The 18,855-nt window shown below is 41.7% G+C and overlaps 1 protein-coding gene across 4 annotated transcripts in view; it reads right to left on the bottom strand.

The window, feature by feature from the left end:
• Positions 1-5,078: 5,078 nt before the first annotated feature.
• The window catches only part of TMEM200A (transmembrane protein 200A), an 83,032-nt gene continuing 69,255 nt past the window's right edge, over positions 5,079-18,855 (bottom strand). For 3 of the 4 annotated variants that reach the window (XM_073337292.1, XM_073337295.1, XM_073337291.1), the window contains one exon: positions 5,079-8,254. In XM_073337292.1, coding sequence (XP_073193393.1) covers positions 6,763-8,238 — 1,476 coding nt within the window. In that variant the 5' untranslated portion in view covers positions 8,239-8,254 and the 3' untranslated portion in view covers positions 5,079-6,762. The remainder of the gene's footprint in view (positions 8,255-18,855) is intronic. The other variant, XM_073337294.1, reaches the window with a different exon arrangement.

Genomic DNA, 18,855 nt, shown 5'->3' with positions numbered 1-18,855 from the left:
GGACCAAGCCTATGTCCCCAATCCAATGAGGAACTGATGTCTCCAGCATCAAGGGAACAGTTCCAGACCGAACAGGAAGCAGATGAAAGCCTCCAGAGAGCTTGGACGGCGGCACGGAGCAACCCACCGCCTCTCAGCTCTTCTAATCGATCCAGGTTTGTTGTAGAAAGAGGACTTTTATACAAGGAAACTCTTTCTGGTGGACACCAGGAAGACTGGCATCCTCAGAGACAGTTGGTAGTTCCAACTAAATACCGGGCCAAGCTCTTGAGCTTAGCCCATGATCACCCTAGTGGCCATGCTGGGGTGAACAGGACCAAAGACCGTTTGGGGGGGTCATTCCACTGGGAGGGAATGGGCAAGGATGTTTCTACCTATGTCCAGTCTTGTGAGGTGTGCCAAAGAGTGGGAAAACCCCAAGACCAGGTCAAAGCCCCTCTACAACCACTCCCCATCATTGAAGTCCCATTTCAGCGAGTAGCTGTGGATATTCTGGGTCCTTTTCCGAAAAAGACACCCAGAGGAAAGCAGTACATACTGACTTTCATGGATTTTGCCACCCAATGGCCGGAAGCAGTAGCTCTAAGCAACACCAGGGCTAAAAGTGTGTGCCAGGCACTAGCAGACATTTTTGCCAGGGTAGGTTGGCCCTCCGACATCCTCACAGATGCAGGGACTAATTTCCTGGCAGGAACTATGAAAAACCTTTGGGAAGCTCATGGGGTAAATCACTTGGTTGCCACTCCTTACCATCATCAAACAAATGGCATGGTGGAGAAGTTTAATGGAACTTTGGGGGCCATGATACATAAATTCGTAAATGAGCACTCCAATGATTGGGACCTAGTGTTGCAGCAGTTGCTCTTTGCCTACAGAGCTGTACCACATCCCAGTTTAGGGTTTTCCCCATTTGAACTTGTATATGGCCATGAGGTTAAGGGGCCATTGCAGTTGGTGAAGCAGCAATGGGAGGGATTTACACCTTCTCCAGGAACTAATATTCTGGACTTTGTAACCAACCTACAAAACACCCTCCGAACCTCTTTAGCCCTTGCTAAAGAAAACTTACAGGATGCTCAAAAAGAGCAAAAAGCCTGGTATGATAAACATGCCAGAGAGCGTTCCTTCAAAGTAGGGGACCAGGTCATGGTCTTAAAGGCGCTCCAGGCCCATAAAATGGAAGCATCGTGGGAAGGGCCATTCACGGTCCAGGAGCGCCTGGGAGCTGTTAATTATCTCATAGCATTCCCCACCTCCAACTGGAAGCCTAAGGTGTACCATATTAATTCTCTAAAGCCCTTTTATTCCAGAGAATTAAAGGTTTGTCAGTTTACAGCCCAGGGAGGAGACGACGCTGAGTGGCCCAAAGGTGTCTACTACGAAGGGAAATGTGGTGGTGGTGTGGAAGAGGTAAACCTCTCCATGACCCTTGGGCATATGCAGCGACAGCAGATCCAGGAGCTGTGCACTAGCTACGCGCCAACGTTCTCAGCCACCCCAGGACTGACTGAACGGGCATACCACTCCATTGACACAGGTAATGCTCACCCAATTAGGGTCCAACCTTACCGGGTGTCTCCTCAAGCTAAAACTGCTATAGAACGGGAGATCCAGGATATGTTACAGATGGGTGTAATCCGCCCCTCTGAAAGTGCATGGGCATCTCCAGTGGTTCTAGTTCCCAAACCAGATGGGGAAATACGTTTTTGCGTGGACTACCGTAAGCTAAATGCTGTAACTCGCCCAGACAACTATCCAATGCCACGCACAGATGAACTATTAGAGAAACTGGGACGGGCCCAGTTCATCTCTACCTTGGACTTAACCAAGGGGTACTGGCAGGTACCGCTAGATGAATCTGCCAAGGAAAGGTCAGCCTTCACCACACATCACGGGCTGTATGAATTTAATGTACTCCCTTTCGGGCTGCGAAATGCACCCGCCACTTTCCAAAGACTTGTAGATGGTCTCCTAGCGGGATTAGGAGAATATACAGTCGCCTACCTTGACGATGTGGCCATATTTTCGGATTCCTGGGCAGACCACCTGGAACATCTACAAAAAGTCCTTGAGCGCATAAGGGAGGCAGGACTAACTGTTAAGGCTAAGAAGTGTCAAATAGGCCTAAACAGAGTGACTTACCTTGGACACCAGGTGGGTCAAGGAACTATCAGCCCCCTACAGGTCAAAGTGGATGCTATCCAAAAGTGGCCTGTCCCAAGGTCAAAGAAACAGGTTCAATCCTTCTTAGGCTTGGCCGGTTATTACAGACGATTTGTACCGCACTACAGCCAAATCGCTGCCCCACTGACAGGCCTAACCAAAAAGAAACAGCCAAATGCTGTTCAGTGGACCGAAAAGTGTCAGAAGGCCTTTAACAAGCTTAAAGCGACACTCATGTCTGACCCTGTACTAAGGGCCCCAGACTTTGACAAACCGTTCCTAGTAACCACAGATGCGTCCGAGCGTGGTGTGGGAGCAGTTTTAATGCAGAAAGGACCTGATCAAGAATTCCACCCTGTAGTGTTTCTCAGCAAAAAACTGTCTGAGAGGGAAAGCAACTGGTCAGTCACTGAAAAAGAATGTTACGCCATTGTCTACGCTCTGGAAAAGCTACGCCCATATGTTTGGGGACGGCATTTCCACCTGCAAACCGACCATGCTGCACTGAAGTGGCTTCACACCATCAAGGAAACTAACAAAAAACTTCTTCGGTGGAGTTTAGCTCTCCAAGATTTTGATTTCGACATCCAACACATCTCAGGAGCTTCTAACAAAGTGGCTGATGCACTCTCCCGTGAAAGTTTCCCAGAATCAACTGGTTAAAATCGTCCTTGAGATGTGGAAAATATTGTTAGTCTTTATGTACTTGGTAGTATATTTAGAGATGCATGTGTCTTATTAACTCTGTTTTTCCTAGAGCTCCAGGAAGAAATCCCAGCCAGTGTTTCACCCTAGCTGAGATTTGGGGGGCGTGTCATAAATATAAAGGGAAGGGTAAACCCCTTTGAAATCCCTCCTGGCCAGGGGAAAGCTCCTCTCACCTGTAAAGGGTTAAGAAGCTAAAGGTAACCTCGCTGGCACTGACCAAAATGACCAATGAGGAGACAAGATACTTTCAAAAGCTGGGAGGAGGGAGAGAAACAAAGGGTCTGTGTCTGTCTGTATGCTGTTTTCTGCCAGGGATAGACCAGGAATGGAGCCTTAGAACTTTTAGTAAGTAATCTAGCTAGGTATGTGTTAGATTATGATTTCTTTAAATGGCTGAGAAAAGAATTGTGCTGAATAGAATAACTATTTCTGTCTGTGTATCTTTTTTGTAACTTAAGGTTTTGCCTAGAGGGGTTCTCTATGTTTTTGAATCTAATTACCCTGTAAGATATCTACCATCCTGATTTTACAGGGGGGATTTCTTTATTTCTATTTACTTCTATTTTTTATTAAAAGTCTTCTTGTAAGAAAACTGAATGCTTTTTCATTGTTCTCAGATCCAAGGGTTTGGGTCTGTGGTCACCTATGCAAATTGGTGAGGCTTTTTATCCAACATTTCCCAGGAAAGGGGGGGTGCAAGTATTGGGAGGATTGTTCATTGTTCTTAAGATCCAAGGGTCTGGGTCTGTAGTCACCTAGGCAAATTGGTGAGGCTTTTTACCAAACCTTGTCCAGGAAGTGGGGTGCAAGGTTTTGGGAAGTATTTTGGGGGGAAGGACGCGTCCAAACAGCTCTTCCCCAGTAACCGGTATTAGTTTGGTGGTGGTAGCGGCCAGTCCAAGGACAACGGGTGTAATATTTTGTACCTTGGGGAAGTTTTGACCTAAGCTGGTAAAGATAAGCTTAGGAGGTTTTTTCATGCAGGTCCCCACATCTGTACCCTAGAGTTCAGAGTGGGGGAGGAACCTTGACACCTGGCCTCTGCGGTCTGGGGCTCCGATAGCTCCTGGGCAGGAGCTTGCAACACACGCTCTCTCCCTTCCCCGGTCAAGGAAAACTGTGCTTAGCTTCTCCATTTTATGGTGTGGTTCCAGTTGGAGTATGCCCAGCAGGAGTGAGGGGGCATGACTTCCTCAGCACTCAGTATAGGGTTAACCCCTTCCTGCCCAGTAGGGGACAGGTATACCCCATCACAAGGCGTCAATATCAACTCTCCCTATAATACTCTCATTTCTGTTGGGCCAGATTGTGATACATGCACTTGTATTGAATAATTCCTTATTCCTCTAGCAGTATTACTGAGTCCAATGGCACTGTTGAGAAGAAAGGTACCTGCTGAACTTCAATTTTGGGCACCCAGGGCATGATTCTAAGCCAATGAACACAACTGAAAGACTCCCATTGACTTCAGTGGGTTTTTGGATCAGTTCCCCATAGAATGTAATAGATTTCTCTGCAAAGATAGTAAAGTACCTTACTTGCCATTGAGCCTGATAATTTCATTCTCTGAATGTATAATGTGGAATTCAACATTACTTACCTATTAGTTATTATATTTATCTCCTTTGTAAAGCACTTTAAGATCCATGAATGAAAAGCACTATGTAAGAGGAAGGTGCTGGTATTAATAAATAATAAATAAATTAATAATAATAATAATAATATTGAATGGCAATAGCAAAGTAATCAGCACCTTACTTGCATATATAGTGAGGATCAGCCTCTTTTTTCCCCCTTCCAGGTGACACCAACATTGCTTTATGGATTGATCAGTGGGGTACTCTGAGTAGATTAGCTGTCACTCTGGCCAAGACTCGACACAACAGAAAACCTTCAGAATATGGAAAGTACTGGAATAGGACCCTAAATCTAGGCTTCTCTAATGATAAGTTGATGGCTGAACTACAGTGTCCCAAATGCTATCCTGATATGTGCACATGTGGATGTCAGGCAAAAAGAAATCAAGGGGAGGGACAGGCAAATATCCAGTAATGGACCAATATGTTTGACAAATGTAATGTATGATATTCCTAGATATGGAGAAAGCCTATGTATGGGGGGGGGGGGGGAAACCAGTCTTACCATAGACATAGATATACATTTTATTTTATTTCAAAAAATAGCAAATGTATTAAGAACACGAACCAGAAAGTTATTAAAAGCTTCATAGCAAAATATTTAGCCAACTCTGTTACAATATATAGGCTTGAGGTTCTAACAAGTAACACTATGCAAAAATTCACTGAGCAAGTAATGCTCTTGACACATAAACATTGCATTGTTGAAATATGGAGCTGGAAATTAAAAAAAGAAATATTTCTGTCTTTCATCTTTCATGATCAACTGAAGTACAACAACATTCTAACTTTTGATTCTTTTTTGGGGAAAGCCTTTAAAAAAAACCACAATTCCTGAGTATTTAGATGAAGTGAAAGTATCAAACATCTGTTAAAGATGACCAGTTAAGGCCCCAATACTGCTTGGTGAATGGTAGAAGGAGTTCTCAAGTGTGGCTGTCATGGCAGGATCAAGGCCTAAATGGCTTAATGGAAAAATGAAAACTTTCTAGTAGAAAGAAAAGGAGTACTTGTGGCACCTTACATATTAACAAATTTATTTGAGCATAAGCTTTCATGGGCTACAGCCCACTTCATCGGATGCATGTAGAGTCATTCGTATTAACTTTCTTAGCCTACAACTGCAACTGTGAAGCGTGCTTTGCTGAGAGAACGCTTTTTGTCTTAAATGTCAATCGTTTGCAAAAGCTTTCTATGCAATTTATCACAGCTAAACCTCCCCTGAGCCATCAAGCTATAATTATGCAAAATATACAAGTTTAAATTTAGCCAATTGGGCTTTCACGTTAACCTTAGTGTAAATATTGAATTGTACAGTTTGTTGTTTCAATTTTTTCAAACATAGCAATCCTGTTATTTAAATTTTGGCTACTGTAAACACTATATATAATATATTTAATTATTCTCTTTAGATTTGTCACAATATCATACTGTACATCATAATTCTAAAATCCTGTTATTCATCATGTTCAGATCTTTTTAATTAAGTTTGTACATTTTATTTGTAAAGCTGTTGCCAATTAATGCACTTTGGATAACTAATCCCAGAAAAATTTGCAAATTTCCAAGCCATGGTTATTCTACATATGGTTTTCTTGAATTGCAGTACTAAATTATAGTGGATACAGAAAGTTATCACAAAGCATAGTTAACTAGAATTCACAACACTGGTATTCAACTTGACCATTTACAGTGAGTTCACAAAAATGGTTTTTAATCTGCCCAGTTTTCTTCTACCCTCCCACCCCAACATGTAAACACAATGACATTCTAGGATTGCAGTTACCAAGATGTATCATCTGTAAAAGACAATGTGTGTCTGGATTTGGCAATTCCTGTAGATACTGCTACTCACTTTTCATCCTAGACTGGAAGCATCATTGTTAGAATGTTGCAATCACTAAAAGAACGGACTAGAAGCTTATGGGAGCTCCAATTCTGATGCAGGTTTTTTGACTTAGTGATGAAAAGTCATGTGCTTATATAGAAACAAAAGAGTAACAGATTGGAGAATATGGGATCTGTGGCACGAACATATATTTGAGTGGTGATAATATACAGTATTACAGTTGTATGTTACTAACACATGAAACTCTTGGCATTACAGAGATGATGATCTCTGTTCACACAAGCCAATCTGAATGTGCCATAAGCATTCGGTAAAAACAGGCTTGTGCCAGTTTCACTGAAAAAGAAACTTGTCAAAATATTTTTAAAAATACTGTAGGACGTTTTGTAAATTGTAATTTAAATATTAAAATCTTGTTTCAGAAGTTCCCCGCTTTAGGTTGTTACTCAAAAACTCCTCATGTTCAAAACTCAAATTATTATGAGATCTTGAAATCATAAGCAGCTTTTCCTTATTAGTAAAGTCCTTTTTAACTGTGGCTTGGGGTACAAGTAACCTATCCATTGGGTCCTCTTTGTTTTCTAGTTTCATGTATCCTTTACTGTTGCTTCGATCCAATCTGGGCCAGCTGGGGTGTTTTCTTTGTTCAGCTTGGACAGTGAGTGTTGACGGACCCCTCTCTAAATCCAAGGATTTTGAATGTGCAGACAGAAGATGCAAAGATGCGTTGGACCCAAATTGTTTTCTGGCAGCACCAGGTGATAAAAGTTTTCCAGCGCTTGGTCCAAGAGTTATAGAAGATTTGAACTGACTGGATGGAGGTTCTACAAATGAATTATTTCGGGGTAGCATTGCACTGGCAGGTTTGTAGGGTTCATTGGTATCAGTTAATGAAATGGCTAGAGAGTCCATTGACAAATTTCTAGACCGGCTTCTAGTGATCTCAGAATCCTCAGTGATATTGTCTATACTAGGTTCATCAATAACACAATTATTTAGTTTAATTACAGGCAGTGTGAAAGCACTAATGGAGGATGATACAATTGACTTTGTTTCACACTTTATAGAGCTACTATTTTTGTCATTCATTGCCTTGCTAGTGTGAGGGTAGAGTCCAAAGACAGAGCCAGAATGCTCAGCCAGCAAAGGTGGTAGAAGGTTAGAAGTGTTCTTGTCTTCATTTATGGCAACCTCATCTTCTTCAGCCGAACTGTCCATTCGAAAGTTACTCCTGAAGCCAGAGAAAGGTGCAATTGTGTTTGCAGCCAACCGCGATGCACATGAGTTCCCACTATGCTTGAATTCACTTTCCCCCAATAAAGCAGTGTAAGCGCCATTCAACTGCTTTTGTTCCTTGATTCTCAGACTGTGCATGTCTATTACAGTGGAATATATGTCTCTCATATGTATGATTTTTGTTTCCTTGTCACGATTTTCATGTAGGATGGCATTTGCACAAATAAAAATAAAAATTCCAATGCCCATAGTAAAGGGGCCCAACATTTTCATCTTATCTGAGTGTAAATGTTGTTCAAAGAAACGAAATATAACTCCACCTTGGTTTGTTATGATCTGGGTTTCATTTAAGGCTAGACTAGCTTCAGGACCTAAAAATTGTTCCTTTTGGGGCCAGTATCCAAGGATAGCCATTGCAATTCCCATGAATGAGATAAGCACTCCCAAAACAAGAAAGAATCCTGATGGGGAGTAAAGTCGGATTTTGCCCCTAACAATTACTACATCAGCCCTGGGCCGGCGTCTGACTGGCTTTTTCTCTTCAGAAGTTGGTGATGTGGCAAGATTTAGGTGATGCTGAGATCTGGCAGAGTCTTGCCTCTTTAAGGCTGCCAGCCCTGTTATTACTCCACCAGTTGCTATCATAGTTCTGTATTCTGCGCTAGAAAAGAAAACAGAAATACTAATATAAGTAATTTCAATATAATATACATATGTTTGTTAATCAGACATTTACTTTTTATTAAAATAAATATTACTTTAAAAAGCCATTACATTTTAACAGCTCTTCATAAATGGCAACTTTCAGATGTACATGGCATTTGAGAAAACAAACTGGTTTTTGAGCACAGTAAAGCTAGGTAATATGTCTGGCATAATTGATAGAGATATAGTGGAAAACTAATAAGATGGCACACGGTGAGTTGTCAGGAGTATATAAAATGAAATTACTGAAAATGCTTAATATATGGCATCGTTCAGAACTGGTCTCTAACAACGCAATCGACATTATCTCAGTTAGACAATCTTGAAGTTTTAGCTAAAAAAGCTTTTAAAAGCTGTGAAACAATTACCGTTAGTGTGAATATTAATTGTACTGAATATCATCTTTAGGACAATGAGTATCACAGATTTTAGTGTATTTTTAAAAATACATTCCATTATTATTACTACTACAATTATTAAGTTTATTAATACTAGACTTTTAATTCCTAATAACAGGGTCATTCTTGCCTTTACCTAATAATGCTTCCCTTTTCCACATGGCAATCCTAAGTTTTTTCTTTGTTTTTCATGGAGCACAAGGCCCCATGGATTTTTGTTTACATCCTTCTTTCTGAACCAGCATCATCTAGTTGTCCGAAGTAAGTTTTTCCCCTTGGGTTCACCTGTCTGCCTGGGTGTCTATAAATGATGTGAAACTTCAACAAATACTGTTTTAAAAAACTATCATGAGGAATGTGCACAGCTGTAGAAATAGTTCTTGTCAGATCATTACATTTGAGAGTGGCCAAGGAAGTACCCATCCAACAAAATACAGGGAAATAAAACTTTATTTTGTACAGAATCTTTCAGAATGCTTTCTAGGGTTAAATAATACACGAAAGAATGTTAACAAATAAGAGCGAGGGCATGAGTAATTGAAAGATACGAGCCAGGGAGTACAGAAATGGTGCTCAGGTGAAATGGCGACCTGATAGGCTGAGGTACACAGGAAGATAGTTTTAAATGGCTGTAGAGGAGAAGACTCTTGCTCCAAGAGTGATGAGATTTTGTGAATAGACAAAGAGAAAGCTGAGTGACAGAGGGGAATAAAGAAAAACAAAATCTGTGATTTATAGAACCATAGACCCATGGAGTTAGAAGGGACCACAAGGATCATCTGGTCCAACCCCCCACCACCAAGACGCAGGATTTGTTTGTGTTTAACCATCCAAGACAGAAGGCTATCCAGCCTCCTTTTGAAAATCTCTAGTGAAGGAGTTTCCCCTAAGCAGTCTGTTCCATTGTCCTTCTGTTCTTAGTTAGGAAGTTTTTCCTGAGATTTAATCTAAATTATGGTTGTTTTTAAATATAAGAGGGCAGGTTCTGCCCTTGAACTCATGCACACAACACCCTTTGGCTTGCTTAACGTGTCATATGTGCACATCTGAGGACACAATTGGTCCAACATGGTAACAGTCAACATTACCATGACATGAATGGTGAGCGAGAAGGACTGTTTGAGAATGGGGCAAGGTGGGAGCACTTCTCCAGAAGAAATGTGTCCAGTGTTCATTATTAATTGTTCAGACATTGTTTAGTGAGTGGAGAGACAGAGACATCCTAAGTGGCCTAACTGCTTCATTGTTATTAAGGAATAGATAGCTTCCATGAAAAGTCTCAGAGTTTTGCCTGAGTAAAGACTGCCAGCTTGGGTACACACAGTACTTTATGAATTTTGGAGAGCAAAAATCACAATTATTCAGAAAACTTTTGACATCTGAAACTTCAGTAGGAATTAGGTACCTAATTCTCTTAGAATTCTTTGAAAATTCCTGGCCCTGTAATTAAACTGGAGCTGCATTTCAATGCTATTTTGGTAACTTCAGTGTGTTACTGCCATGTGGTCTCTTGCTTCAGAAAAGATACATTCTAAAAATATGTCACTTTAAAAACTCCAGAATGGAGACTAAAAATAACTGAGTGTTTAAGGTTCAGATTTTTTTTTTTTTAAGATAAATGAAAACAAAATTTGCCCATACACATATGTGCTTACGAGGTTTGTGCCAAAACACAATCAAACATCAAGATGACTCTTCTCAATTTTTGTAAAATATTGTTTTGGACTCCAGACAAAAATAAACAGGGCCTGGTCTGTGGAAAATGTTTTCTTTTGTTAGGGTTCAATTTAAACGTAATTAGTTTTTCTGTAAAGTAAATGAAGAGAGAAGCATGCCATAACAGTACTAATACAGTATTGACAGATTTGCTAACATACTGGGGTTAGTTCTATTATCCTTCTCCAGGTCCCAGACATTTAGGATGGGATTTTTTTAAAATACATAAACTCAGGAGCACAAGTTCCCCATTTCCTTTAGGAGCACAGTCATTTAGGTGCTTCTGAAAATCCCACACTTAAATGTCCAAGTTTTATAGAAAATGCTTCCCATTTGCAGACTTCACAAAGGTTGCAGAAGAAAAGCATCTATTATTCATTATTAATTGTTCAGCAATAGCTTAGCTGATGGAGAGAAAGAGAGACATTCTAAATACCTGATTCCTTATATTCTTTAAGGACAGATTACTCTCTCCCCCTCTGGGAAAACATGTAGTAGGAGGGGGCTGCAGGACTGGAAAAGTCTTTTTGCCTGAGTAACAGTTGAAAACAAAGACAACATTCCCTTGTCTTTCCTGTATCTTTCCTGACCTCACCCTCATTGTAGAATTACTTCTAAATTCATGGCCACAAAAATCTCTCTCCCTCCCTCCTCCCCACCTCTGCCACCAGGTTTATAAAGCAAATAAGGTACAGGGCTGGCAAAGATTTAAGCTTCACCTTGGTGCTAACAGAAATGGCTAGATTCTGATCTCACTTATCTGGAGTAACTGCACAGAAATCAATGTAATCACTATGGACTTAGATTGGCAGGAGATCAAAACCTGGCTTTATAAGAAAGGATAGCAATTAAACCTTACAGAGCAATGCTCCAGTACATTGCTTGTTTATGGCACAATGTTTTATCTACTTATTAGGATGGAATACATTTCATTAGGAAGCTTTTTACAAACTATATTATATTCATGTTAAAGAGGAACTGCAGATACACTCAAAAAGAAAAGGAGGACTTGTCGCACCTTAGAGACTAACCAATTTATTTGAGCATAAGCTTTCGTGAACTACAGCTCACTTCATCGGATGCACTGGAGTTCTCTCTATATTCAGTTTGACTGAAAAGACAAATCTCTGAATACACACATCTGAACAAGCAAATCTTAAGATTTTGACTCAGAGCTGAAATGGAGTATGTTAAAAGTTTCAATTCAATCTTGTATTTTGGTGGCATTCTGAGTGACATTACAGCCCTGCTAATAAAATGGATCAGATAATGATGCAATGGATAAGAAGGAGAAAGAGAGGGGAAGATTTTTATTAATTATTATTAATCATTTGTATTACCACAGCACCTAGGAGCCCCAGGCCTAGCCCAGGGACCCATTGTGCTAGGTGCTATAGAAACACAGAGCAAAAAGATGGCCCCTGTCTCAAGGAGCTTACAATCGAACTATCAGACAAGAGACTGCAGGTGGATTAAGACAGAGAGGAGTAAAAGAAAACAATGAGACAATATTGTTTAGCATGATAGGCAGTGGTTGCAGCTCTCTTTTTGCCTAATTCATTCTATAAAACATAACATCTTCAGCCTGCTGATGCAAAAGCATCACAGTCACCATATAGCTTTTAAAGAACAAAGATTTCTTTTTAAGCTTCTGACCTTCCAACTTGCAGTTGTACTAGTTTTCATGCAACAAAAATGTCAGCTCCAAAGACAGTTTAGTGATTCCGTCAGGAAGGAGAGAATTCCCCAGATTCCCTCCCTATTGAGGCCACTTTGCAGTGTGCTACTGCTGCAGGAAGGAACTCAAATGTGAAATGGCAAAACCACTAACTTTACTCTGTAACCCTATCATTTAAATCAGCTTCTGTACCAGCTGACTGGAGGATAGCTAATGTGACGCCAATTTTTAAAAAGGGCTCCAGAGGTGATCCTGGCAATTACAGGCCTGTAAGCCTGACTTCAGGAATGGGCAAACTGGTTGAAACTACAAGAAAGAAAAATATTGTCAGACACATAGATGAACATAATTTGTTGAGGAAGAGTCAACATGGTTTTAGTAAAGGGAAATCATGCCTCACCAATCTACTAGAGGTCTTTGAGGGGATCAATAAGCATGTGCAGGGCCGGCTCTAGGTTTTTTGCCACCCCAAGCAAAAAAAATTTTGGCTGCCCCCCCTCCCCCCTTTTTTTTTGGCTTTTACATGTTTGCACTTTGCAACGTTTGGGGTTTTTTGTCTTAACAAGACATAGCATAGTCTTAGCATAGCAAGACGTGGGGCCGTGGGCAGGGCTGCTACAGCCATTTCAGACTGGGATTGGCACCGCGGGAGTGGAGGTGATTGTGCCCTGGCTGGAGGGACCGGGCAGCCCACCCCCCCACCGCTTGCTCCTGCCGGCACGGGGCTGCGACGCCCAGCTCCAAGTCCTCAGTCGTGCTCGTGGGGAGGAGACAGGATGGGCTCCAGGCACCAGCAAAGCAAGCATGTGCTTGGGATGGCCGGAATGCTGCGCCTAGAAATGTGTCGCCCTAAGCACGTGCTTACTTTGCTGGTGCTTAGAGCCGGTCCTGAGCATGTGGACCAAGGGGATCCAGTGGATATAGTGTACTTAGATTTTCAGAAAGCCTTTGACAAGGTCCCTCACCAAAGGCTCTTATGCAAAGTAAGCTGCCATGGGATAAGAGAGAAGGTGCTCTCATGGATTGGTAACTGGTTAAAAGATAGGAAACAAAAAGTAGGTATAAATGGTCAGTTTTCAGAATGGAGAGAGGTAAATAGTGGTGTCCCCCAGGGGTCTGTTCTGAGACCAGTCCTATTCAACATATTCATAAATGATCTGGAAAAAGGGGTAAACAGTGAGGTGGCAAAATTTGCAGATGATACAAAATTACTAAAGATATTTAAGACCCAGGCAGACTGTGAAGAGCTACAAATGGATGTCTCAAAACTGGGTGACTGGGCAACATGGCAGATGAAATTTAATGTTGATAAATACAAAATAATGCACATTGGAAAGCATACTCCCAACTATACATATAAAATGATGGGGTCCAAATTAGCTGTTACTACTCAAGAAAGAGATCTTGGAGTCATTGTGGATAGTTCTCTGTAAACATCCACTCAATGTGCAGCCGCAGTCAAAAAAGCTAACAGAATGCTGTGAATCATTAAGAAAGGGATAGATAATAGGACAGAAAGTATCATGTTGCCTCTATATAAATCCATGGTACACCCACATCTTGAATACTGTGTACAGATGTGGTGGCCCCATCCCCAAAAATATATATTAGAATTAGAAAAGGTTCAGAAAAGGACAATAAAAATGATTAGGGGTATGGAACGGCTTCCGTACGAGAAGAGATTAATAAGACTGGGACTTTTCATCTTCCAAAAGAGATGGCTAAGGGGAGATATGATTAAGGGCTATAAAATCATGACTGGTGTAGAGAAAGTAGATAAGGAAGTGTCGTTTACTACTTCTCATAACACAAGAACTAGGGGTCACCAAATGAAATTAGTAGGCAGCAGGTTTAAAAGGAAGTATTTCTTCACACAACACATAGTCAACCTGTGGAACTCCTTGCCGGAGGATGTTGTGAAGGCCAAGACCATAACAGGGTTCAAAAAAGAACTAGATAAATTCACGGAGGCTAGGTCCATCAATGGCTATTAGCCAGGGTGGGCAGGAATGGTGTCCATAGCCTCTGTTTGCCAGAGTCTGGGAATGAGCGACAGGGGATGAATCACTTGATGATTATCTGTTCTGTTCATTCCCTCTGGGGCACCTGGCACTGGCCACTGTTGGAAGACAGGATACTGGGCTAGATTGACCTTTGGTCTGACCCAGTAGGGCCATTCTTATGTATTCCTAAAAATTAGCTTAGTCAACCTCAGGGGGATCACTGCAATTTGGTAGAAATTTACAAGAGCACAGAGCTGGTGTATTAGCTCCTGCACCATACTCTGTCCGCTGACAGTGAAGGAAGCATGGCCAGAGTCTGTATCAGCCCCTCAGAGCCTGTAACAACGTATGCCGGGCCCTTTAAGGTAGGCTTATGGCTCAGCACAATTCTGTTTCTCTGGCAAGGCTTTATGGAGATGTTGCCCAAAAAGGTCTAATGGGAGTTATGGTGCATTTCACAGACAGGAAGAAAGGAAGACCTGGTGAGTAGCAGCTGCTGATGGGTCTCTCCAGTGAGGAGGTGACTGGAGCCTGGGTAGGGCCTGAAGAGAGCAGCCTGCGATGGACAGTGGAAAGAAGCATGAGAAGGGCTCAGCATGAGACCTAGAGGCATGCAGGGCAGTAAGGACCCTAGGGAGAATAAGTTGTCCATTTGGGGAAAGACTGCTGGCAAGGCCTAGACCCAGAGCAGTGAGCCCTGCACCGAAAGATGAAGGATTGAACATGTCTAGATAATACTTAGCCCTGCCAAGAGTGCATGGTACTGAACTAGATGACCTCTCAAGGTCCCTTCCAGTTCTACGATTCTATGAGCTAGGAAGCAGGTAAAGGAACTAGCTCAGGGTAAAAGCAGTAGTATGGATTTGGACCCTGGATTTGTACCTGCTTCTTGTTTAGCATTTCCAGGCTGGGGTTTCCAGAGAGGCTGGGAGGAATTCTCCCCTTTCACTTCCCTGCATCGAGTATGGGGGCAAAGTTGCTCAAACACAGGGCTGTGGCTCAGAAAGGAACCAGAGAGAGACAGAGAGAGAAGGAACAGCTGGAGAAGCCAGTTTGTTGTGGACTGCCATTGGATGTTTGTTTACCCCAGAAGGGGTGGAGTTCTTCTAACTTAATCAGATGGCTAAAACTACCCGCAGGCTAATGGGGAAACTGGGGTAGTAATTGCACCCAATGGTGGATAGGTAAGCCCCAGCTATATGGCTATGGGCAGGCAGTGTAATTTAGTGCAGGGAGACCAAGATCACAAGAGTCCACACGCCAGTCCCTTCTGATTTGTACTGTGTGCTCGTCAGCCATAGCTGAGGAGCTGGGCAAATTAACAGTCACGTAGGTCATTAATTTCCATGATGCCAGCAAAGCATGAAGGGTTTGATTCCTGCATCAGTTGCTTAACAACTAATTAATTATAGGCTAAGCTTTCATTGAGGCACTGCCAATATTTTAACAAGAGGCTCTGTCATAGAGTGAATGGCCCCTTTCGGAGGAATTGGGGTTGAGTGCGCCAGTGACTGATAAACCCAGTGGGCTTCCTGAAGGTTAAGAGAAACACACTAAAACAAGTCCAAAATGCTTTCAGTGGGCATAACTGAGCCAGAGTACTTTGTGACACAACACAAAGTAAAGTACCAAGCAGAATCTGCAGTTGGAGATGGTGATTCCCAAAACCCAAGGAGAGCCTGGGAAGGGCTGAAAAGCTGTGCCCAGCATAGAAACTTGAAGACAGGACCTCAGGGGAAGGGGCTGTGCTGAGTGAGAGACTGGGGCAGGAGCAACTTTATTTTGAGTTTATTATATGCTAATAAACCAGTCGCCAAGGTGGTCTTGTTTATTAACAACTTCCCAAACAATGTATAGCAAGCCCTTCCCTTCCATTAGTCACAAAACACCTGTTCTGAGATGAATTCCAGGTATAAAACCCACCTGCCTCTCCATCTTTGTTTTATACAACACATTTCTATTCTAAGTTGCTGTACTATACCAGCTGAGTTCATGTCTTGTTGACAGGCTAGCTTCTAAAGGTGCAACAGCCTCAATGCACTACGTTTAGTCACAGTGCTAGCTTGATAATAAAAAGTTGAGAACAGTAATCCTTCTAGAACTGTGCATAATGAACTTTCCTTCCTTAAGGAGAGACTCTCTCTCTTTTCTATATGCTGCTATGTGAGGATACAGTCTGTGTCACATAACAGAGACAAGAAACAAATCCAAGGAGCTAAAGGAAGAGTGAGAATAAAAATGGCAAGAAATCTATGGCATATGAGAAAAGGCTGCTTTACAAGGGGCCATATTAATAAAGCAGTAGTATTGTTTAAAAAGGAAAGAAGAATAAAAATGGCATGTGCGTACAGGAAAATAAACCCAATGGGGTTAGAATTTCTTGTGCTTGCTTATAATTGATTGAATTTCCAGTTTATTTGAGATCTGGCTGTGTAACTTCTTCTATTTACTTTGGTTTAGCTTAAGTAAGGTACTACCCATTATGAGTAAAGTGGCAGAATCTGTCTCTAAGCCATTTCAGCATTTTATTTTATGTAAAATCATTGTTTCAATCAAAATCAGTATTTTGATCAGAAGCAGGTATTAGCTATTTGTCCAAATATCTATATTGAATATACCAGTTCATTCATAGTTATCAGTCCTAATATCTAGGAATAAGAAAAGAATCCATGACAAACTGCACCTCTAGATGAAACAGGTATAGTATTTTTCATCTTTTATGTCATAAGCTATATCTGCTTGTGATACAATTGAAAGGAAATCTTTGTGCTGAAAACTTTAGGAGCTCATTTTAATTTCAACTGCGTAGGTGAAGGATGTGGGTTTGTACATATTTATACGCATTTGTCTTTGTTCTGCTTTTATCTTCTAGAGATTGAGAAATATGGGTAAGGAGCTTCTTCTAGAATTAGAAAAAGGATACTGGAAGATAATTCTGTAGCTAAGCATCTCTAAATCTAAAATCCCAAATATACAAAACTAATGGGAATTTAGATTGAATCTTACATGATGCAGATGAGAGTGGAGATTAGACATCAACCATAAATCATGAAATAAATATTTCAAAGGACTCTGACACTTCTGAAGTGTAGCATGTGGGGGTGCAGAATAGAAGGCTTACTCTCTGTGGTATAAAGCAAAGAAGAGGTTTGTGTGACTTGGCATATGAGATTGGATATGAAGTCAGAGCATGGTTAAACATTCTGGAGCTCGGTGTGCCGAAAGATGGATGAATGCAGTTTCCCCCCTAAATCTAAACAAAGAACAATGCCCAAAACACTCAGAAATAATTTAGTTTGTAAATACTGGGCTTATTTACTTGATCCCTTAATCGTTGACCCATTCATTTCTGTACACTGAGCCAACGTTAAACAAATAAGGTGGTGTATTTAAGCCACAAACATTTGTGGAGCCTCTAAACTAGCATTTACAGACATACTAGCTAACTCCAGTTAACCGGCAATCTTTCAACTTGAGTTTAAATGAGCAAAAACTCTAGTCTAGACACACTCAGTGCAGACAATGTCATGATGTAAAACACAACATGTCCTTGTCTACACTGAATGCTAAATTAATTGTGTTAATTAACATGTTTAACAAAATGTAATTTCCCACTGTATACGTACTCAGTGAGTGGCAGACAGAACAACAGGCACAAAATTCCCTGTTGAAGAGATCCAAAGGGAGGGTTAAGGAATGTATGCTGACAGATGTGAAATCAAAGTCTGCATAAACTGTGTGATGCTTTAGAAGAGTTTTCCTTCTGATCTAAAAACATTTCATTTATATAAAATATGACCCTTCAGAGTTGCAGGAGTTAAATAGAGCCTATCTAACATTCTCCTTAGCAGCTCTGCAACCTAGAGCGCCTAAATGACTTAGGAGCCTAAGTCACATTTCCAAAGGCACCTAGGGTGGGATCCATCTAGGGACTGAAGGGTTGCCATGCTGAATGTGTCGGCACCTAACTTTTTGGTACCTAGAAAATCACTGGAACACATTGCAATCCACAAAGCCTGAGTTAAGTTCCTAGGTTCCCTATATAATGGGATCCACAAAACCCAGTACGCTAGGCAGGGAGCTCCCTAAGCTAGCCAGAGACATGCTGGCCACAGGGGTATGTGCTAAGTCCCGCCCTTCTCACAGAGATAGGTGCCTAAATCCAGGCTGCAAGGAAACACCTATCCTTGCTAGCAATCCACGAATGGGAACCAGCCACCTGGAGTCAGACAGCTGAGGCTCTTCTTGTAGGTATAAGTTATGTGCTTGCCTGCCTCACGTCATATAAAGAGTGAGGGTGTGCTGCCCACTTCATAACTAACTTTTAGCCCAGGGGTTAGAGCATGTGCCTGAGCTGTAGGAGACCCAGGTTCAATTCCCCCCTCTCTTGCAGACAGGGAGAAAGGATTTGAATGAGGTATCCCACCTTTCAGGGGTCTCCATCTCACTCTCTCTCTGGCCCAATGATTAGAGAGAGTGAGAATGACACTGTAGTCCAGTGGCTAGGGCACCCACCAGGGTCTGGTTCAGGCCCCCCTGCTCCAAGCATTTGCTAATTATTTACCCACAGAAGAACAGCTGCAACAAGAGAGGCTGAGGGAGCTACGCTTCAGACTATCCCATAGCACAGAGGTTAGAGCACTCTCCTGAAAGGATCTGCACAGGGATCCCCCCATCTGGTAAAGAGGGGGGAATTGAATCCGAGTCGCCCACACCAGAGGTAAGTGCTCTAATCACTGGGCTAAAAGTTATAAAGTAGGCA

The sequence above is a fragment of the Lepidochelys kempii genome, chromosome 3 (assembly GCF_965140265.1).
Source record: "Lepidochelys kempii isolate rLepKem1 chromosome 3, rLepKem1.hap2, whole genome shotgun sequence".
Lineage (NCBI taxonomy): Eukaryota > Metazoa > Chordata > Testudines > Cheloniidae > Lepidochelys > Lepidochelys kempii.
The sequence above is the reverse complement of the archived record's forward strand: the minus strand, read 5'-3'. Positions and strand labels throughout refer to the sequence as shown.